At 37.8% G+C, this 24,326-nt stretch overlaps 1 protein-coding gene across 2 annotated transcripts in view; it reads right to left on the bottom strand.

The window, feature by feature from the left end:
• nme7 (NME/NM23 family member 7) overlaps positions 1 to 24,227 on the bottom strand; it is a 39,678-nt gene extending 15,451 nt beyond the window's left edge. Inside the window, exons 1-10 of one of the 2 annotated variants that reach the window (XM_083569789.1) lie at positions 23,963 to 24,201; positions 21,029 to 21,145; positions 18,466 to 18,567; positions 16,710 to 16,876; positions 15,679 to 15,789; positions 12,900 to 12,950; positions 12,117 to 12,324; positions 9,933 to 10,038; positions 4,539 to 4,603; positions 3,653 to 3,721 (exon numbers count right to left, since the gene is read on the bottom strand). In XM_083569789.1, the coding sequence (XP_083425915.1) occupies positions 3,653 to 3,721; positions 4,539 to 4,603; positions 9,933 to 10,038; positions 12,117 to 12,324; positions 12,900 to 12,950; positions 15,679 to 15,789; positions 16,710 to 16,876; positions 18,466 to 18,567; positions 21,029 to 21,145; positions 23,963 to 23,965 (999 nt within the window). In that variant the 5' untranslated portion in view covers positions 23,966 to 24,201. Of the gene's footprint in view, positions 1 to 3,652; positions 3,722 to 4,538; positions 4,604 to 9,932; positions 10,039 to 12,116; positions 12,325 to 12,899; positions 12,951 to 15,678; positions 15,790 to 16,709; positions 16,877 to 18,465; positions 18,568 to 21,028; positions 21,146 to 23,962 lie in introns of both variants that reach the window. The other variant, XM_083569790.1, reaches the window with a different exon arrangement.
• Between the last annotated feature and the right edge of the window lie 99 nt (positions 24,228 to 24,326).

Below are 24,326 nucleotides of genomic sequence, written 5' to 3'. Positions count from 1 at the left end.
AACACGTGCCAAATTATTAGCCAGAAAATGCATGCCAAAAATGCTTAATTTAATGTTCACAACCAACATCAAAATAAGGAAAAGTGTGATCTCTGAGACTGTGGCATAATTATTGGCACCAGATGGACTGGTTTGAGTATTATTTAAAAACCTGCTAAACCCCTGGGAATTCACATAAAGCAGTCTAGAGTTTACGCAGAACAGTGTGAAAAATAAACAAACAATCTTTCGCAATCTTTACATCCCGAGCTGAAAAGAGTCTCAGAACACAATGCACAAAACCTTGAGGTGGATAAGCTACAACAGAAGAAAACACATCAGACCTGTCAGCTAACAATAGGAATTTAAGCCCACGGTGGAAACGAGGTGAGCAAAACTGGGCATTTTTAAATCAGAAAAAAATCTTACTGTATATTTAAATTCCTGATTGGACCTGTACAAACTTGATTTTATGTAATTGCACTGCTGCCACGTGATTGGCTGATTGGACAGCTGCATTAAAAAAAGTAGACGTTCCTATTAAAGTGTCAGACGAGACTGCTTTGTTGTTTAAAAATTGTTTTTCAGACAAGCACTATTTATTAGTGAGTTGCCAGTTTAGGATGTCAGGACTAACATAAAAGTCTAATCCCAACGTTAAATGTTTATTTTATACAGTAGCTTCCACATTTATACAAATGGCTAAACTGCATTAAAAAAAGCATTTAACTGGACCTAAAAAAAGAAACAAACAAATAACAAATAATAATAAAAAAAGGTTATTATTAAAACAACCAGTCAAATGTGCTCGAGATGTTATTTCTTATTTAGACCAGGTTAAAAAGGAGAAAAAAAAAAGTATGTCCTATTACTTATGTTACAGTAATAGGAAAACACCAAAGATATTTTGTATAAATATGTCTCTTATTCTCTGTGCCTGTTGGTGCATAAGACCAATGAAAACATAATGCGTGCACACACACACACACACACACACACACACACACACACACACACACACACACACACACACACACACACACACACACACAAGCGCCATCTGCAAACACATATGTAAATCCCTTAAAGCCATACAGAGAGCTAGTCAAATAAGTGAACGTCACTGGGAAGTCTGTACCTCTCACATAACGCATAAAAACGCAGACCACACTGCTGGTTTATTTAATTGACATAGCTGATATTGCAACAGTAAATCTAGACATTAAAATATTAGTGATTAACAAACAGAGATAGAGTTCTGCAAAATTACAGTACAACAGTAATCTGTTGATTAATTATTTATAAGAGCAGCTCTGTCAGAAGTTCCAGCTGCAATATATGAATCAGAAGATCATATCAATGTGCTAGTTCTAATTATTATTAATTAATAGTATTATTTTTTTCTATACTAACAACTAAGTCACAGGGACTAGTGTAGAGAATGCTCCACATTACACCTAATGATTACAATAATGCTTATTGAGCATTTATGCAAGGAAACGCCAATGTTAGCCTAGTGTGACAGTCAGTTGAAGCCTCACAAGTGTGATGGCTTTGTGCCGTCTGGCTTATTAGCAATGAGACAAGTCTTATTAAAAGCAACAAGGAGGTAAACAAGGCTAGTGAGGGAATGAGTATTAATAGTAGCGACTATAGCAGGTGATAACAGGAACTCATTTGTCTCAGAGACATTTAAAAGATGACAAATGGATGGGTTATAAATGGCATAAACAGCTCCTGGGATTTCAAGCTGGTGACAATAACTCTACTCAACATCAGGCTGCAGCACACAACCCAGTTTCTGAGTGCATTCTTGTAACAATTGTGTTTCATTACTTATACACTATCTCACAAAAGTGAGTACACCCCTCACATTTTAACAACCATTTTAGTTTATCTTCTTAAGGGACAATACTAGAGAAATAAAACTTGGATATATTTTAGAGTAGTCAATGTGCAGTTTGTGAAGTAGCTCTACACCCTAAGTGATAACAGCTGTGTGTCGTGTAACCATGCAAAGCCACATGTAATATTCATCAGGTCCATGCTTTTGTCTGCTTGACAGGACCTTTATATTTACGGCATTTGGCAGACACCCTTATCCAGAGCTTACATTGAATAAATTTATACAACTGAGCAGCTATGGGGTTAAGGGCCTTGCTCAGGGGCCCAGGAGAGGCAGCTTGGTGTGGTTGGAATTTAAACTTACAACCTTCAGATACAAAAAACAATGCCTTAACCTCTAAGATACCACCGATTCCTAAAACACCATGAGTTACAGTAAAGTGGCCAGGGTCATACAGAGGTTTTCCAAGACAGGACCATACTAATGTTCTTGCATTAGAGAAGTTAAAATATGGTGCTTTGAGTACAATTCTCTCATACTGACCACTGATGTTCAACTTGGCACCTAAAGAACTTTCTGAGAACTTGAGAATTAGAATTGTTGCTCTCCACAAAGTTAGAGTTACAGTACAGTGGCCAGGATCATACAGAGGTTTTCCTAGATGGGTTCCACTATAAACAGTCCTGGTAAGAGTCAATCAAAGAAGTGGAGTCCTCGTGCTGTGCGCCAAGTGCAGAAGCTTCTTCAAAAAACAGATGCATGAGTGCTGCCAGCATTGCTTTAGAGGTTGCAGAAGCGGAAGGTCCACTTATCAGTGCTTAGCCCGTACACTGTACACTGCAGCAAGTCAGTTTTGTTTCAAGAAGTCATGGCCATCGTCCCAGTCTTTTCTGAAGCTGGCTCACAAGAAAGCCCGCAAACAATTTGCCAAAGACAACCTGTCCAAGAAAATGAATTACTGGAACCATGTCCTGTGGTCTGATGAGATTAAGATAAACTTGTTTGGCTCAGATGGTGTTCACCATGTGTGGTGACACCCTGGTGAGGAGTACCATGAAATTTGTGTCTTGCCTACAGTCAAGCATGGTGGTGGTAGCATCATGGTTTGTGGCTACTTGAGTGCTGCTGGTACTGGGGAGCCGTTTTTCTGGAGGGGAACATGGATTCCAATATGTACTGTGACATTCTGAAGCAGAACACGAAGCACTCTCTTTAGAAACTGGGCCGAATGGAAGTTTTTCAACAAAATGACTATTCCAAACACACTGCCAAGATGTCAACTTCCTTAACAAGATGCCTTGTTGAGGAAGATGAAGGTGAAGGTGATGGAATAGCCAAGTATGTCTTCAGACCTGAACTCTATCAAGCACATGCGGGGCATCCTCAAGCAGAAGGTGGAGAAGTGCCATGTGTTTAACATCCAGCAGCACCGTGATGTCATTATAGAGGATCCCAGCAACAATCTGTGCAGCTCTGGTGAATTCCATGCCCAGGAGGATTAAGGCAGTGCAAGATAACAATGGTGATCACACAAAATATTGACACTTTGGACACTGTTTGTTTTGACATGTTCACATAGGGTGTACTCACTGTTGTTGCCGGTTTTAGAGGACGGTAAAATCTGTACTGCTATACAAGCTGCACACTGACTGCACTTAAATAAATCTATCGCATTGCCTATTGAGAACATTTAATAAAATGTTTGCAAAAAAGTGAGAGGTGTACTCACTTTTGTGAGATACTGTATGTGCTGCAATAGAGTAATGCATTCTTTAGTAAAAATAAAATAAAATAAAAAAAAAGTGGTGTGAAATCTGCTCTACTTACGGTGTACTCCGTGACCACGCCTTTATAAACTTCAAGAAATTCCTCTGTATTTGCACGATCCATGTTGAACTGTGAAAATAAAAATAAAAATGTAAATGCAAAGCTGAAAAAAAAAAACCCCAAAGTATTAATAAGAACTAATTAGTAAACCAATTCGAATATAAATATAAGTGAAATGGATTTATGTAACAATTTATTATTTTTATAATGATTTCCCCAGAGAAAATTTTAATTCAGTGATTATTGCTCTGCCTGGTGAAAAAGCTAAAGAGAAAGTCACCCTAATTATAGCCCAATATAAAAGATCTGGGCCTTAAGCTAAGAGGGAGACATAGATGGCCTGATTACATAACCACTTCAGACCACTATTAATATAAAACACTATTGTACCTTGAAATACAATATGCATTTTGTCGGGAACACTCCCAACTACATGCATAATAATGATCATAGCTTCAAAGACTTTATTGAACAGTTTAAGCTCAGGGCACTTTTTCTGTACTATGATTAGTTGTAAACAGAGACAGCACAGGAACAACATAATCAGCCACGGTAGACTTCCTAACTATACCAGGTCAAACCATAAAGGAAAAAGTCTCTCTTCTGCCATGTCATTTTATGTGCTCTTGAAATAGGGGTGATTAGTTTGGACATACAGCATGATTAGGGTTAAAGTTAAATTATATTGAGAATATTTTGCAATATTAAAAAAAATTAATAAATAAATAGCGCATTCTTTGTGCAGCTTTTGATAAGTAAATATTCTATCCAAAAAATCATTTACATAACTGAAAATCAGTTAATTATTACAAATGCACAAAAAACCCAACATGACTAAATCAAAGGAATCCCCCTCAATTTATTTCAGTATTGACAGTGCACTGACCATTTGTAATGCAGAAATCTCAAATCCAGCTTCTGCGATTGAACTGAGGATCCTTCCGGTCAGAGCTGTGGAGGTAACATTTGACAAGTTAACAACATTTTACCTAGAACAAACACATACATCATCATAACATGTTCAAATGCACATGGAGGTGCTTGAGATATAGCCACAATGGTGAGTCTCATTTCCTTCCCTGCAGCACATCTTTTACTTTTTTTGCACTGTGCTCCACTGTGTGTACCACACTGAGCCATTCGTTTGCATGCACACTCTTCCCTAGTACCTGTGAGTAACATATGAGTCATCACTAGAAAAAGCCCCATGAGACTCAGACTCGGGTGTTATAACACATTCAGCAGGTCATGCTGTCACAGCTCAGTTGGATTCCACTGCCTAAGACACGACAAAGACAAGTCTCTAGACTCGGCTGTATTTCTCTCCTTTACCAAAACTGTATAAACAACTATACTGACAGATTATGTTTAAACTCTCATTTAGTGATTCAATTAATATGCAGCATCAGTGTGTCAGACAATGCGGTGGCTGAGGAGCATGGCGTTGTTGATGAGTAGGTGTATAAGGCATGAGCCAGTGCAGTAAAGATAAAACAGCAATGCACAAAGAGCCAGGTTTTTCTCATAATTCATCACGACTGTGATTTTGACAGATGGCCATCTGCACTTCCCTGGCAAGCTTTGGAACAAAAAAGTATGCCAATAAAGCTAAACAAATAAGCTGTAACTCTTTCAGGAGACCTTCAACCTTCTGTTTAGCTTTTAGAGTTGTCTGTGAATGTTAGACCAAAACTTAAAGCTGGTTATACTGTAAAATCTTTCAGGTCACTGCATTTAGTCAAACCACAGTGCAATGAATTACTGCTCAGAAGCAAACTTTCCACAAAACACAAAAAGACTCATTTAAAAATTATTTAATCTACACCTTAACCAGGACAAAGCAGGACTTTTAATAAAGTACTTTAAACTTTAGACTAACCACTAATACATGCATGGGAACCCACAAGGTAAGAGGTTGTGTGATATCAGTATCTGTCATGAAACTGCTTTCCAGCTCCCAGAACTGACATTTTACTATAATAGCATGTATTCGTTACTGCTGCATTGTACATTAAGGAACAGCGAGTACAGTGCTGGTGGTGAAACACAACTCTTATACCAGAGTATACAGATCTGCCTAATTGAGCATGATTATTTGCAGCATCTAGAACATTTAAATGCATCAGAATTACTTGTTGCAAGGACAAAATTATTATTATTTTTTTTTACGTTACTGATAAGATTTAGTTTCCTTTTATTCAGTATGGGTGCAGCACCACCTGTGGAGAGACTGAGTGCATGCAAATGATAGTCATGCAACCTATATGTTCTTTTACAGCATCATCTTTGAGCCACAGCCCCATCAGCCCTGCCTAGACACAAGCAGGCCAGTTGCTAGGCGATAGGGTTTGGGCTGCTTAGCAACACGTTTCTCTATTCCAGGCATAAGCAAGCTCTTTTTTTGGGAGAGAGCATTTTATTCAGTTTAGTCAGGTACAACTGATCATAGATTATATTTTTCACGTGATCTATGATAAGAAAAGTACAAGCATTGGTTTAAGGAACCTTTGGCCTTGCTAATTTCCATTACACATACATATGGGGATGAAAGTTAAATCTGTTTTACTAAAGCTCTCTATATAAGCTTTATTATTAGTTGTACACTATGGAAAGTTTATTTCCACAAATTAGGTCAAATTACTGTCAAGGTTGTCCTTCTAATGGTTACATGAGTCCAAAGCTATATATACTTTGTCCCATAGGACATGGTACTTTACGGCGGGATAAATGCTATATTACTTGCAAGGCCACTAGTTACACAGTATTGATGACTCGGGTAAAAATCCATACTACGGTTTAAACATTCATGCGTTTCTGTTGAAATATCTCTAGGCTGGTGAAAGTGTAAATTATTGCTTACCATGAGGCCTTTGACAATAAAGCTGAGTAAATGATTAGCTGTTTATTATAACCTGGTGGTTCATTTGTTATTATTGCATGAGACTAACATTAGTGTGTCCATGCTTGCTCTTAGATGTTTTCTCTTTCCAGGGAGGCTGTGCAAACGTATTCAATTCACAACAATTCATATGAGCTTGTGTTGACAGGAGGAGAAATGTTAACAATGGTGAGCCTAATGACCAGACTGGATGTGAACAGTTAACAAACAACAGCTGAGAGATCATATTATGTTTGAGTACAACACAAAAAAAAAGCAAAGCAACAACAGAATGATGAGCTGCCACCCACAAAATGATCAGGGAGGCTACAGCTTAATCCCAAAAAATTACTTCCGTTATATCTGCTCTCACAGTACCTTTTGTCACAGATCTGCTGTGCTCCAACCCTTTTAATCAAAAAATAATACCAGCTTCTGTTCGTCCCGAATCAACAGCTGTCAGCATCTAAGCTTAAGGCCTTCAGGGAAGACATACTCACACAGGAGGTCTTAAATGTTCACTTAGAGCGTGTGTGTGTTTGTGTGAATGTACAGGGGGAGGGGGGTGTGTTGGCTGTTTGTAATGTATATGCTCATAGTGGCTCTCAATATATCTGCCAACCAGGTGGTTCATGGAGAAACAGCACACACTGTCAGCAATTAAAAAGTTCAATTTACAGCAGTAGGGCTTTACAGTACGTTATTTTTTTCCTTTTGCTAATAATAATGCATATACTTTAAAATATATTATACCAAATAGAAAAAAAAGCATGACCACTTTCCAACCTTGCTTACAAAGTACCAGTCTAATAAACACTGCACAAATGCAGCGAGTATGTCCAACATCTTAATAACCAAGACTGACTCACTATTTATTCAAGCTGTTAGTTACAGTAATATATATTTTATAGTAAATGGCCCTAACCAATAAGCCTAACCAATATCATAAAAGCAAACCAAATGTAAAATTGTTTAAATGGCACAATAAACAGACATTAGCAAAAACAAAGAGAACAGAGCTGAGTAAATTAATCTGTGGTTATTTTCCCCCGATGTACAGGATAAAAAGGCAGTCAGTCTGCTGAAGAGACAATAATGAGGTTTGTGTTTAAAATTCCACTAGTAGCTTTTATCTCAGGGGATGAGATGAAGACAGATGTGGATGATGCTTATAATCAAAGTGAGAACTCATTTCCTGTTATAAACTTATATTGCTTTGGCAGAGATTCGACAGCAGTGTTTTCCCAGAGTAAATAACACTGTGAATGTAACGTTGGCACAGGTTGAACTTGATTGAAATCTTGCAAATGCAATTTCTACCTTTTCACATTTCTCTCCTTTTTAAATTGCTAAAAATGTTAGAAAACAGAGAAGCATTTTAGTACAAGAACAAGTGTAGATCACACATCTGAGATGATGTATTTGTTAAGAGGTTAAATATCAAACATTCCTCTATTTGTTTAAATCTGATTTAGTCTACGTGCACACAATAGAAATTATAGCAAACTGTTTTAGGTCCCTGCCCCTTTTCAGTACAGGAGAACAAGCTGCAAGGTACGCCTTCCTTCTCATCACAAGTGTTGCATTGTTAAAGCTTAATTCATTACTCTAACATGGACAAGTTGATTTTGGGTCTCACTTCTACAAATGAATTAAACAGGCTAATCTGGGGCCACTGGCTGACCATTACGAAGGAGGTGATTAGCTGACCTTTTCAGTTCATTAGATTGTAGGAGTCTAAAAAATGTGGCAGCTACTATGCAGGGGACAAAACAGCAGAGAAGACAAACGCAATTAAAATATCAATACTATCTAGCAGTAAAAATAATTACTAAATTATCTAACAGTTCATGTTTGATATGTCACAATGAACAAATTGGGTTTTCAGCTGGACCAGTGACCCATTTTGTGGCTTCTGTGCTTTTTCCGAATATTCTCACTCAGGTCAATTTAACAACTACAATGTGAAAGATCAACTCCGGGCATGCTGGTTATGTGAAATCTCTACCCACGGCTTTAACCAGAGCATTGGAGATTTCACAGGTCACTGCCTTGGTGGCATGCTTCATGAACAGGGATCAGAAGAGGGATTTAGAAAAAGAAAATCCAGATGGAAGGAGGGTTAAGAGTATGTACTAGCTTTAGGAAGAGGTATTCAACATGGCCAGAGGAAAAGGGAAAATAGATTTATGAAAGAGAATGGTTTTAACAATGAAAGCTAGCAGGAGAATCTTAAAAAGTATTTTTTAATATATTATAAAAGTGGATGTGTATAATTTGTCATGTTTACTGCCTGTATTCATATATATGGCCTAAGGCTTGGTCATTAGATTATAAACTTAAGGGAAAAAATATTAAATGCAAATGTTTATTTAAAATTTTTTATCTCAATCTCAAAAAGCTCTTTTTTTTTTAAAAACAGAATTGAACTAAATTGAACTCTTAGAGGTTAGGAAATTTGTCACGTTATGAGATCCTTCCGGTACATTTTAACAAAAGCTGTCTGATCTGCTTATTGTAGTTAACTAAAATAGTAAATGACAATATGCATGGCCTGGCCTGTTGTATCACTGGATGTCTGCAGTATGTCTACAACTATTGCACTTCTGTAAATATATAGCATTCTTTTAAGCATCTGGTTGGAAAGCACAAGGCTTTCAAGTGCAAGTGGGTGTGATACATGTGACAAAGGGTCCTTTAAATTCTCTGGTAGTTTTGTCTTCACATACACACATTTACAAACACACCATGTTGAAGTAGAACTAGTATCAGCCTCAGATGCGCCAAACAGGTCTTGGCCGCAAGTTTGCCAATGGGCTACAGGAAAAGGTCCGTGGTTGGTCATCCGCTATTTAAGTCAAAGTGCCTCTTTCTGTGAAAATTTGCGGTTCTACAGTATGCCATGTTTATCGACAAAATAAACCAGAAACTTTACCAAATCTAGAGATATGAGGAATGTGGGACTCGGCTACGATTTTTTGGCCAACATATACTTCAACTAAGTGTCAAGGCTGCTTAAAAGCATTAAGGTGCTCACACTTTACTAATTAATTGAAGTACTTTGAATGCTCTCAAGGCAATTGTACAAAAATATAGGAGGACTGCAATTATTTTACCAGGCAATATCTAAAGGCTGCTTACAACTGCCTTTAGTTATATGAAGACTGCCAATGTAGCAGAAAGGCTCTCATCAACACAACCAAGCTTATATACCAAGTGAATATATAAATACACACACACACACACACAGACACACAGACACACAGACACACAGACACACACACACAGTCAAATAAAAATACAAGTCAAATACAAGTTTATGCCTGAATATGTGTGTGTGTGTGTGTGTGTGTGTGTGTGTGTGTGTGTGTGTGTGTGTGTGTGTGTGTGTGTGTACGTTACCTTCCGAGACAGCATGTGGTTTAATGATGCAACAGGTACAGTCTTGGTATTTGGCTGTATTGGCAGGGCCATGACTAGTAGTTGAAGGAAAGAAAAACTCCAACTCCTAGAGAGGGAAAACCAAATGCTAGAATATAATGCAGTTATAACTATGAACATAAATGTTGCAAATGTGATTTAATATCTGGTCACATGCAGCAACAAAATGATTATATAGCAAATCATGTAGCACAACAAAAATAAAATCACATCGATACTCCAGATGACACAAGCACAAATGCTGTTATAAAAACACTGAATGCAGTTTAAATAGTGTCAGCGTTTCATATCTAATGTGAATTCGAATGCGCACTCAGTGTTTCACAACATTGCACAAACAAACTTCATGCCTCTTTAAGATTTCCAAATCCTTATCCCACCATCTGGCAACCAGAATGCAGAATTATGGCGAAAATAACTACATGCCCAGGCTGGATTGCATTAAGTGAAGTTTGAGGTTATTACATGGTTGCTTTTATTCTAAACTAAAGCATAACTTTTTTTTTATGTTATTTTACTCATTTTGGGGGTCGGATAGTCAGGGTTTAACGGATTTCGTTCAGGGGTTAATAAGGATTTGTTTCGTGTAGCATATGCTTCAGTTTGAAACACCCTTGTGAGGCTGGGCACTACATGGCATCTATCCAACACCTCAGGGCACTTTGCACCAGCAGAGGGTTTAGGAGAGGAACTTGGCTAATTTTATAAATAAAACTTTTATTAAAGCTTAACTTAAACTTAATTAAAACCTAGTCAAGCTCTGAAATGGAAGAAAAATATAAAAAATATCTGGGGAAATCTTTAACCATTTGTTTCCATTATAACTATTTTAACTAATTCATTATGTTTATTTTTTCATTTTCTGTATTTTTATTGCTACTTCTGAGGCTTCCAAAAATAACACCTGTATTTGTACCATCCTCACACATAAAAACACCTCTTTTCTTAAAGGTTGGATATTTGATTGCTTAATAATGGCAACACAAGCATAAATTAGGACATGTTTCTTATACATTACACTTTATGGTCAAAAATATGGGGACACTTGACTGCACACCCATGTGTGGACATCCAGTTCCAGATTTAGTCATGCTTTACTGTTATAATAACCTCTAAAAGGCTTTCCACTAAATTCTTTGAACATGGCTTTAAGCATTTGCCCATTCAGCCAAAAGAGCAATAGTGATGTCAGGCATTGATATCAGGGGTGGAGAGCCATCAGTGTTCCAATTCTTCCCAAAAGGTGTTCAGTAGAGGCCACTTGAGTTCTTAAACTTCAAACATTTATTTACTATCAGTAGAGATGCCAAGATTAAAATGAGTGTGCATCACATCGTATTATGTTGCAATGTAAATCTCCAGGTTCTGAAAGAATTACAAAGTGTGGATCTGCAGAAGGAGAGGTAGCTACGTGAGTTCAATTCCCAGCAAGGCCTTTAACCCTACTCTGCTCAGTTATATAAATGAGATAAAGGCAAACTGTTTTGGATATGGATGATGCTTCACTGACTTCAACTGCAAACATAGCAGACAAGTGTAACATCAATGATGTGAATTCCACATTTAGGCATAAAAAAGTTCAAAAGCATTTTTTTATTCTTAGTATAAGCCATATATGGAATAATGAATTAAAAAGAAAAGCTGAAATGCAGCAGGTAGTTTGTTTATAATGACTGCGTATAACTAGGCAACAATGTTCCCCTCTTTCATGACGTTTTAGTATGTACCAATACGTAACTACTCTTTTGTTAACGCTCAAAAGTATGTACTTTCAGGTGAACTGAGATGCAGCACACGTCTTCACAGAGATTACTTTGTGTACAGGACATGGCCATGCTGAAACATGTTTGGGCTTAGTCCCTTAGTCCAAGTCCAGCATACAAAATCATTCCAGACAACTGTGTGCTTTAAACTTTGTGGCATTAGTTTTAGGAAGACTTCTATATGGGTGTGATGGTCATGTGTCCACTAACAATGGGCCATATAGTGTGTATGGGATGGTCACCTGCAGTGGTTGCATGCATACTACATGTAAATAAGGGTTTAGGGTGTGGGAGCACTGCATTTTCGAATCTGCACTCGTTTCTATGCAACTCTAATGAATAGGAGCCATTGTGTCTGGTGGGAGTGTTTCTTTTTAAATACCCGTGCTGCAGATGCCAATGAGTCTGACCCATGTCCTGCATTTTTGGTGCCATCTGTTCCAAACTGGGCACGAAGGCTAGCTGGAGCATCTTTGCGTGCCACTCCACAGTCAGTAGGACCCAGAACTTTCCTCCATACAGACACGGCCTCGTCTCCCATCAGCTCCATGACAATTATAGGCCCAGAGCTCACAAACTGCACAAGGTTACTGTTTAAAAAAAAACAAAAAAACATAAGAATTCAAGAAAGTGCATTATTTTGTCTGTATTTTAAGCTAAACAGAATGCGGTGTAAATGGGAACTTTGTCTTGCTTCGCATTGTTACCCCGTTTTTTAATTTTACAGTTAAAATCATGGTCCATTACTTTACAACAGTCTGTCTCATTGTAGACACAGACATAAATTGCATAAAAATTATATTTAATTTTTTTTTTATATTTTAAATATTACCTAATTTATCTGATCATTGATTCACCTGAAGGCAAGGTCTTACTCAATGTCACTATAAATGTCTTTGCAATGTCCTCTAATAGTTTTAAAGATTCCAAAAGTTCCAGTACAGAGGTGAACACAATGATTTTACGTCACTGCCTTGGAAGGAAGAAAGAAAAAGAAAAAAAAAAAAAACACCTGCAAAGTCATGGCATGACTTTGGAAGGTAGAAAAAAAAATTCCCAGAGACAAAGTTAAAAGAATGGTGATGCAAGAAAGGGGCATTTAAAGAACTTTTGAAAGTCTCTTGCAAACTCACACGAGTGAATCATTCACTCAGCAGAGACTTACTTGAAAAAAGACTTTGACTGATGTTCCATGTAAAAGTCTGCTGCTTGCTTCCTGTAAGAAAGCCATAAAAGTACACACAGTTAATAAGTGATCCAATAAACCCGGCTTACTTCTATAACAAGACCAAGGATGCAATAAGAACAATTTGTTCCCTTTCATTGGTCAAGTAATCTTAAAATACCTATTTTTTTCTAAATCAAACTAAAACTGCTAATTCTTTTCCTAATTAAAGTCATTGTTTAAACAAGACTAAACACAAACTTGTCCATTACCTTATTCAGATACTATTATTCTTTGAACCACTAAAGTACATGAAAAGATTGATAAGTGTAACGGCCCTGATCTCTATTAAAAACCAATCATAATCAATCATTCCTTTTACCTACATGTTAATTATAAGCAAAAATAATTAATAAAAAAAGAAAATTGTGTAATTGTGCTGAACATTATGCAACACTATGCAACTGACCTACACATATGAGCACAGCAGTCAGTTGAATAAAACCTCACGTTCCTTCTAGTACGTTTGCACTTCCAATATTACTAACAGTATTAGTAACAATTACTAACAATATTACTAAGTGCATCTGTAGTTTAGTAAATCAATGTCTCTATTAATATTTGCAATCAGACTGATTTCTGAAGTTGTGCAACACAAGTTACACACCCTACATGGATATATATATATCTTCCTCTCCAAATGTGTGTGTACACATTCACAGCGTGTGCGCACACACACACACACACACACACACACACACACACACACACAGTACATGTATACACACACATTTAAAGAGGAAGATACAGAATGAGCAATGAATGAAGAACAGGAACACGTCACACTCATCAGACCAGAGTTAATGTCTCAGCACTTGACAGGGTGTGTTTATGTCACAGGCAGAGGTGAAAAAAAAAAAGACAGAAAGAAAGCTACAGTATGAGAGTTCAGTTTAGTTCATTCTCTAGGTTGTCTAAGAATCTAGGTTGATTCTAGGTTGATCTAAGAAAACGAGATAACTTAGATCTAGGTTTTAAAACCAGAGCTAAATAAAACTGATTGGTCATGTGATTAAATATGTTAATGCCTTACAAAAATAAAATAAAGCATTCACGTTTCAACTGTATTCACCTCTATTTGTCAAAACCATTTGTTCACATTCACATGCATCTTTTCTACTTCTGAGGACAAACAGAAAGAGAAACTATTACTTTTTAATTGACATTTACTATAATGGTTTTAACAAGCTTGTTGAATGTAAGCTACATAGCTATACCATTAGTTCGATTATCATTACACTATGGTAAATATTACAGCCGCTCTGTGAAATTATTAATGACTTTTTAATGAATAATTGATGTGACAAACTTTTCACATACATGAACTGTTATTGTCATTCTTTCATTATAATGTGATGGTGCCACAAGACTGGGAAACAATATAGAGAGGAATCACGATCGATCTAACTCGATATTTATTTTTAGACCAGAATAGATGTGATGGGTTTGGACAGTTTCACATGTTTTCCCTGCAGTTGACAGGGAGGTAGTGTTTGTTTGGAAACCTTATCACAATGACAGGGACAACACCCACCAACCCCCTTTCTGAAGATCCATAACAGCTCAATTCCAAATCCGACTAGTGACAATCTGCCTGATCCAGCTAATCACAGACTTTAGAAAAGAAAGGCAAATTGGATTAAGTTTGGCAGATGACTACTAATATCGATGTGGAGTCAAGTAATACACAAGTGGAAAAATAGACATCAATGAAAGAATTAACTGTCCTTTTCACTTGTCAGTGCTTAAAGTACAAATGCAAGAACATACAAGTGATCAGTCTCCTCTGTGCAGCCAGAGCTCTCGGTCATCAGCCATATTTAACATTACAATTTCAGACTGCTCTGAGCAAAGACCCCCCCTGCTTTACTGTTGCACTGTCTATAGTTTGACTAATACATTCACCAGTCACTGCTGTGGAATAGTGGTATGGTGAAAAAATAGTGAGGCAGATGGAAAAGGATGCAAATGAAATGTATTATTTTAACATGAAAATATTTCAGTCAACTAAGACTAAACTGACCATTTAAAAAAATACCTGCCTTGCATGCTATTACTCCCAACTTCAGCAAAAGAAATCTCGCTCACATTTTTGTTCCATTTAAATTTGGATAAAACCGTGCACTGTGAAATAGTGCATACCATTATTGACCATTACTGTAGCACATCTGTATCTACTGGCTGCACATCATTATCCAATCACCTTCATATAGTTTAAAGTCAGATCAGCTTAGAGGCACAGGATAGCACAAAGATACTAGTTTGTTTTTAGACGCTACTGGGGCTGGAGGTTAACACAGTGGGAAACCTCCCTGCTATAGACGCCACATACTCCATCCATCATTACGCTACAAAGAGCTTCTGTGACAGACCATGTGCTCAAAGCTTAAGAACCAAACAATCTCAGCTTGTCCATACAAATTTTAGGAAATATTGCATCTTTATATAGCATAACATAATGCACTGATTTATTTATTTTATTAATAGAACTCCAAAAGAGCTTTATAGTTCTTGTTCTATACGGTTATAAACTGATGTTTGTCTTAATGTTCTCTTTGCTAATCAAATAAAACAGTCCTGAAATGATATCTTAAACTATTAAACAGACGACTGGTTGACTACATTTTTAAATTCTTAGTCTTAATGTGGCCACTAATCCTTCAGGGATTGGGAGTTGAATAAAACAGATAAAAAAAAATAAAAATGTTTCTTGGCTCACCCAGAAAGCTTGGTCATTTTGGCCTTGGTGACAATAAGGCCTGAATCATAAATCATCTGAATAATGTTCCCCACTTTGGTCACTGCATCTGGCTTAATCATAGCCAACGTCCTATAGAAGAGAAAAGTAACAAAAAAAACCAACACATTTATTTTTAAAGACAACGTGTGTGAAAAGGGTTTATGGTATGCCAATATTTATTATGTTTTGTGAGCTAAGTAATGGAAGGTACAGCTAGACAGCAAAACAGCCCTTCGATTTTAAATAGGTCAGAATATTAAAAAACTTCAGAAATGCTGGTCTGTGCATGACCTGTGCATGTCTGCGGGTTTGAAAGTACTTTTTCACAATAATCTCCTAAGCCTTTTGAACACAATGGTTTCTAATATTTTCACTGTTTGCTACTCAGGTGCTAGGATACTAGAAAGCAAATAGCAAACCAGTTAGATGAAGGAAGAAACAAGCAAACATATAACTAACATTCCTAATCACTCATCGTTTTATTGCTCTCCGATTTTCTTCTAACAGTTTGTTTACCACTGATTGCAATTACAATTGAAGTCTAGTAACGATTGAAAAGCTTGACAGCCTGATTTATCCTGGTCATCCGAGTTGGATTGGAGAAGTCACTTGGATGGCTCGTTCCAGTGTGTGATTTCGAAGACCTATAAAGACCTTGGGATTCATTTACACACCATCTACTAAATATGGAAACCATTCCTCACACATAGCGAGTATTTCTTTCTTTTTGTTTTCCCCAAAAATATTTTTCCTACCCAAAAAATAAAAACAGACAACTATCTGTAACTAAACAAACATAACACACAAATGTGTATGCAATTTGATTGAATTACACAGCTAGAGAACCCAGAAGTTTTCACTCTGTGCCAAGCCACAGCTTGGTGGTGTCTGTTACACTAACGATTGTTATCTTTATACTATTAATGCTTCATTATTTCGGGCAATTTTTTTCAATACAAACTTGTTTATAAGGTTAGAAGGTAGAGTTGAAATTAATAGAATTACTGTACCTCTCTTTCTTGCTGCCCAGTTTGCTGGCTGTGTATTGATCTCCATAGTCAACAAGGTTGAGCTGACGAGAAAATACAATAACACGGTTCCCCACAAACAGATCCTCTGGATGGAGGTCATCATATTTGGTTCTTTTCAGAAAGGTCCGCTGGTTCTTCACATCAAACTAAATTGAGAAAAAAAACAGTCTCTGAGTGAGAGAGAGAGAGTGTGTGTGTGTGTGTGTGTGTGTGTGTGTGTGTGTGTGTGTGTGTGTGTGTGTGTGTGTGTGTGTGTGTGTGTGTGTAACAATCAATATAAACATTAGACAAAGTGGAACCTTAATTTACCCAAAAGCCTGGATCAAATCACATCAGTTTCTAGAGCTGCACAAATGTAATCTTTATCCATTTTCTGTCTGCAAAAGTAATACCTGACCCACTGTTCAATTCCAATTATGTGATACTGAAATTATACACGGGTCTGGTATGTGGCAATAATACCTCAGTCTGAACAGTCAGGCTGTCAATCAGTTTGATTTTAATGTCAAAGTAACTCGGACATTCGGCATAATTTCTTGCAGGCAAGAATTTCTCTCGGTGAGGCACAGTGCTTGGCTGCGGAATCTCGTGATTATTTATGTACACTGACTGGAGTCTCAGATTGTTACCATAGAAACACACACTTCCCGCTGGCTGACTTTACATGTGAAACTTTCATGTAACTAGTTGTACACTGCAAGTCGCATGAGAAGCGAATGACAGCTACAGGAAACTGAATTGATATAAATCAAAATGACTTGTGCAACAAACAGAGAAGTTTCAGAAGCTGTGATCGAGACGTATGGTTCTCACTGCTGCAATAAGCAGAACACTCGGCCTCGTTTACAGTTTGAGTTTAGAGTTTGATACGAGTTCATTTATTGTACCTCTATTCACATGGGCATTTATACAAGAAATCTGGAATTTTTTTTCAAAAACTAAGCACTCCAGAATTTGTGCATTTAAGGGGACTTCTTGATTAATGACACTATCTGCTCTGTTCCACATACATAAGCTCCCACATGCCCATGATTAGTTAGTGTCTCTGTAATTAAAATGGAGAGACAATTGCATCCTTCCTACACAGAGAGTATTGGCAACTTTGCTCTTGTGGACTTCCTGGCCCTGAACAGGATTCTAATCCTGGTGTTATGGCAAATGCTCTTCTGTTACACCATTTGAAGGCCTGAGCCACTGCAATTTTATATATAAAATACTTAAAATGTAACTCTCTCTTACTATATCACACTTGACAGAAATGAATCTAAAACAAATATATTTAAGACAAATACGCCTAACTAGTCAACCAGGACAAAGAAATGGCATCATATAAAAAAAGGAAGTGTGTGTCTTTGGTAGTCGATGTACTGCAATAGCTGGGCCGTGCTAGTAAAAGACTTAACGCCCATAGTGACTTGTCAGGATTTTCTGTCATTTTCAATTCTCTGTGAGATTAGCTTCTTTTGAGATTTGAAAAGATTATTAAAAATATGCATATAAGTACAAATAAAATGTGTTATTGAAACATTTGTAAATCTGGTAAATTCAGTTCACCCAACAAAACCGCACAGATTTCCTATAAGATTAATGTTAAAAAGGTAAAAAAAAATAATCATGTAAAAAAACAAGACATCTGGGGTTGTGTTGTAACCCTACATGGACTCATCTGGGAATAATAGTTCCATCTGGGAAGAAAAAAAAAAAAGTGTGTGGCAGAGCAGGGCAGAGTGCTTACCATCTCCACAGAGCCATCTTTAGGGTAGTACAGGAGCTGGTAGCGGCGTAGGAGAGCAGCGCTGGGGTCGTACCACTCAGTCAGAAAGGCAAAGCGCTCCTCCTGTGAAGGGAACAGCAGACACAGCGTGAGCTCTGTGTGTTCGGCTCGGGCCCAGCAGGGACAAGTCGGGATAGTAACCGTCGATGCTAGGACAGGAATGTCTCAGCTCTTTAGGTCTGACCCTCAGCACAAGCAGGCAGATGGGCTTTGTCACAACATGGAATCAAGAGGTCACTGTTTTTAAGTGTGTATTTCTTTTCCTCTGGGGCTTCCCCACTACTGTTATTGCACAGCTGGTGCTACCATTTTACAAACACACAGCTGTAGAGTCAGGACTTAAAGGAGCTGTGAAAAAGGTCAAAATGACCATCAAATGACAGCCAAAAAGGACCAAACCAACACCCAAAATTACAACATAATTTTATAGTTGTACATATTCTGTGGTGAAAGTTCTATATCTGCTGTTTACTGCTGCTGTCTGAGCTTTCTGCTCTTCAATCTGGTGTTGCATTTTTCACCTTCACACCAAGCAGAGAATGTCCTTGAACATAAATATGGAGAAGACCTGTAGGCAGTGTGTCACTTGTAGGCTGCCCTCTGCTGGACTGAAGGCTACATGTCAGACATGTCTTACAGTACTTTGAGCCAGACAGAGCTGGAGTAGAATACTGATGAGAAACTCTTTTCATGGTAGAGCGTTAACCAAGAAAAAACAAGAGTCACTTTTATAGCGTTAGAAGCGTAAATAGCTATGAAGCACAGCCTTCAGGAAAAGATTATTTAATAACCGTCAATATTTAAGAGAGCGGTCATGTTACATAATATTTCACATCATTATGTAGTCTCTGCAAATCACACAGCCTCGCATCACCATGTTCATGAAAGTCTTTTCACTAACCTATTCGGTTTAGAAATAACGACTCCAGCAGTTACAATGAATTCGCTGTGACTAGACCAACACACTACTCTGTGTGTCAGATATCCTATTCCTACTTCTACAATACTCTAATTCACACTGAATTTGTGTTATCATTTAAATTGTGCATACTGTGATTACTGAAGTACTGTATCAAGATGTGGTCTTGAATGTTTAAATGGTCAGATTTGTTGTTCCTTGATGGTATGAAAAGGTGATTCACTCGAAGCCAAGCTACACTTAAGGTGCCACATTTTATAGATATTATATATAAGTCTAACAAGCATTATCAAAACACATTTCAGATCAAATAAATGATTTTTAAAAATGCAAAATACTAAAGCAGCCCTTGTGTTTGACTGAGCGGGAAACACTTACAAACACCCCGAACAGTTGATATTGAGACCCTTCCCCCAACCAAGGACTATTTTTACCCCTCACTAAGCTGTGTAACAGATAATATTGGCATGAACAGCCTGCACTTCACAAAAGGAAGTCTTAATGTCCTATTAGAGATCTCCTGAAATGTCTGAAATGTTAGACAATCCTATTTCTCTGTACAGAGGAGAAAAAAAAATAAAAAATAAATCATCACACTGACTGATTATGATCTGCTGCATCAGGTGTGACAAGCTGTTAACTGTTAAGAGGTTTTTGCCCAAAATTTTGTCCAACATTATTTGTCCTTTTAATTATAATTCTTAATAAAGATAACACACCACTTAGCTGAATGATCTATTGAAGCCTGTAAGACACACATGTACATAGTATTCAGCTGTATTCAGTTGCCTTTCTCCTGAAATAAATTCAGCTCTCATTCAACTTCAACTGTGCAGAGGACCCAAGCTTTACTCACTACTTCCTGACCAATGGCAGTCATGCAATTGAAGTGCCAATGACTCGCTACATTCCACATTTCTGTCCGGACAAATGCCAACCATTTTGAAAAACAGATCAATGAATAGCCCCAGTGAATGGAAAGAGATTAGAGACATAAATTCGGTTTTTGTAAACGGTTTGATGTGTACACTAGATGTGATGTATACATCTACCGTACATGAAGCCTGGATTTACAGTCTCAAAAATAAAACCACAATAATATACAATACAGTAAAAAGCATTTGTTCTCGGTTAAGCGTGATCTTCTTTACAGAGCAATGACAATGTATTTGGGAAAATGCTCAAAAGCCACTCTGCCTGATAAAAGACTGATTGATGCATTGAGTAACCACACTGTGAACCACACTGTGAAGTTTGTCATTAGGATGCTCTTTAGTCTCATTCCTCTGAAGGCAGAGTCAACACAGGTCTACAAGAGACAGCTTGTATTTCTTTACTCTCTGCTAGCTGCAAGTTTACCCAAGGACAACGGCCTGTCTCCCAGAGAATAAGCATACGCTACGAGTGTTTCCTCAATAAATTCAGCACTATAAATGAGCGCGAGGAGTCTGTGTTCTTTAATCGAGACAGTTCAACAACTGCCTGGTAGAAACTTTTCTTCCACTGACTTCACAAAGCCTTGGCTAATTTCCTTGTTTGGGTTCAGCCAGAGCAAACTGGAAAAAGCCAGGCTAATCTGCTACCTCTCATGCTCGTTGGACTTACGTGAAAAAGTGGGCTTTTTTTTCCCTTTGGAGCTGTTTCTGGAAACCTGCACTTTCTCAGACTCCCACGGTCACCCTGTGCTATCAAAGTAAACATTTCACGCTGCTCGCACAGAGCCTGTAGACAGATCAATGTACAGTAATTTAACAGGCAAAACGAGAAATGTGGAAAATTGTCAAAATGAAATGGAACAATGGAAAGAGTCACAAGTTCTCTCCCTGCAGATGCATAACAATAACCAGACGTATTATTCCTTACAACCACAAACATAAATAATAATCAAACTGTAGCAATAGGTATAAGTAGACTCGTTTAATTAATTAGATAAGATATTCACAAACACCTAATTAATCATAACATTATCTTAGCATATAATTAATTAGTTTATTATGCCTTGTTAAAGTTGCTGTCGATTTATTAATTATAGGATGCAAGGGTTAAGTGCGCCATCTAGTGCCAGAACTCCGCATAGCGCTGAACTCTCATTGTATCACAAGTCTTACCATGATAAGTATTTCTTAGAATTTTTACGATCAAATAATAATATAGAATTTATTTATAATAATCCATGTTTGAAGCCCCCAGAAAGTCAATCTAATTAGGATTTTATTTTAAATAAATTCAGTATAAATGCAAACGGAATTATATCAAGTTGAAAGCATACAATTGTATAGGATGTCTTTGTATCTGTTATAACCCAGCCAATAGGTTTGCACAAGCCAGTGCACTCTTAGGGTCGGTCCCAAGCCTGAATAAATGGGGAGTGTTGCGATAGGAAGGGCATCCAGCCCCGTGCCAAATCAAACATGCGGCTCACAAACCTGAATTTCATACGGGATCGGTCGAGGCCCGGGTTAACAACGACTGCCACAGGTACTGAGAAGTATGTGAGGGTGGTGCAGGACATGTACGAGGACAGTGTGACAGCAGTGAAGTGTGCAGGAGAAACGACAGACTGGTTCAAGGTAGAGGTTGGACTGCATCAAGGATTAGCTCTGAGCCCTTTCCTGTTTGCAGTGGTGAAAGAAAGGCTGACGGGCGAGGTCAGACAGGAGTTTTCATGGACTATAATTTTTGCGGATAATATTGTGATTTGTGGTGAGAGTAGGGAGTAGGTGGAGAAGAGCCAGGAGAGCTGGAGGTACGCACTGTAGATAAGTGGAATGAAATTCAGTAGGAGTAAGGCAGAGAACATGTGTGTGAATGAGACAATGGGCAGTGAAATGGTGGGGGTGCAGGGAGAAGAGGTGGAGGAGTTCAGGTACCTGGGGTCAACAGGGAAAAGTAATGGAGAGTGTGTTAGAGAAATGAAAAAAAGAGTGCAGGCAGGGTGGAGTGGGTGGAGTGATACCAGGAGTGAGTTGTGATAGAAGGGTATCTGCAAGAGTAAAAGGGGAAGTTTATAGGACTTTTATGGAGCTGAAGGTAGCAGAGCTGACGATGTTGAGGTTTTCGTTGGGAGTGACGAGGATGGAGAGGATTAGAAATGAGTTTATTAGAGGGAAAGTGCATGTAGGATGTTTTCGAGACAAGGTGAAGAAGGTGAGATTGAGATGGTTTGGACATGTGCAGAGGAGGGACATGGGGTATATCAGTATGAGAATGCTGTGGATGGAGCCACCAGGTAAGAGGAAAAGGGGAAGGCAAAGGAGGAGGTTTATGGATGTGGTGGAGGAAGACATGCAGGTAGTTGGTTTGAAAAAGGCAGATGTAGAGGACAGGGGGGTATGGAGACGGATGATATGTTGTGGCGACTACTGGGAGCAGCCGAAGAAGAAGAAGAAGAAGAACTCTTTGAACAAAGCAAAGTCAATGAAGACATGCCAAAGTTGGAGTGCAAGAAACAATGTCCCACTCAGAGCCCTGACCTCAACCCCACTGAACACCTTTGAGATAAACGACAATGCTGAGCAACCCCAGAGTTCCTCATTAACCATTAGTACCTGACTTCACTAATAATCCTGAATCCAAATGAACACAGTTACCCTCATCCACCTTCCAAAATCTATTGGAAAGCCATGTTAGATAAGTGGAGCTTATTGGCATGATAGTGTTGTATCCACATATATTGGGCTACAAGATGTATATTTCTATATGCATGTGTAGGCTTTCAAGTAAAGTTGCCAAAAATGAATCTGGATTTTGTTTGACAACAAAAACATTCTTGTCTTACAGAACATTGTGACACAATTCAGCCTCATGTCCCAGAACACACAATTAATAAAGAGCTGCTCATTTCTAGCTGGGATTTCTTTCCTTTATCATAACGTTGAGAAAGGGAAAGAGGTTTTATTTCCTCTTTCATAAAAATTGTTGTGGTATAAAACATAAAAAACTGAATACGTTTAAAACCAAGTAAGTATAAAAACCATCCTCAATGTAAAAGCCAGGTATCTGTTAAATGGGTGATATAAAAAGAACTGTGCAATAGCGCCATCTGCTGCCCGAAAACAAATTCAACATGCTCACTAATAGCTTTCTTAGGTTCTAATATTCTTCATTCTTACATAAATCGTTTTTACATAAACGATGTCTTGAAAATCCGATCTTATCTGATGTTCTTTAGTTCGACTCTGTGCTCCCAATACGTCTGACTTTGCTTTACCTGTAGAATTACTACTGATTTACCTAAAGAAGAACCTAAACGTCTTTGCACCGAATTTCTGACTAATCCCGCCCCTTCTGCCCTACGATTGGCTGATTATCCTCTTAAGATCGCAGGTGAATGACTAAAATATGTCCGATGTGCCTAAATGCCAATCCCAGTGAAGTACTGGAATAGGGTGCGAAATAAAGCATAGCGCTGGTACCGTGCTAACGTGGGGTAACTTATCTTAATAAAACTCACTTTTCAACAAATATGCTCACGCTGCATTCCTAAACATCATCTTTCACCTTATATCGCGATATATTTAGTCGATGTTTATACTTTACCATTTCAGGCACGCTTCCTAGTGTTTGTTTCCGCTGCCAAATGCGGCTCACTTGCCTCTCTTGTTAGCGTATTCCTGAGTTATCGTTTCCATAGTAACAAAACGATCCGCGCAACGAATTTAAAATTAAAAGTAACCTAGTTATAGACCGACTGCTGATAAAAAAAAATCTATATAAATTTTAATAATAAAAATGTGTCTTTCATAGGACAAAAATTTACCGTACAAACCGCGTCGGTTTCTTTTAAAGATTTAAACACAACCCGGAAATGATCCGGTGACCCCTAGGTTTTTATAAATCTCGTATATACAAAAAAAAAAAAGAAAGATTATAAAATCTAGAAAGGATAATTTTTATTACCAAT

The sequence above is a fragment of the Silurus aristotelis genome, assembly GCF_946808225.1.
Source record: "Silurus aristotelis genome assembly, chromosome: 2".
NCBI classification, from domain to species: Eukaryota; Metazoa; Chordata; class Actinopteri; order Siluriformes; family Siluridae; genus Silurus; species Silurus aristotelis.
Note: the sequence above shows the minus strand (reverse complement) of the source record. Positions and strands in the feature narration are given on the sequence as shown.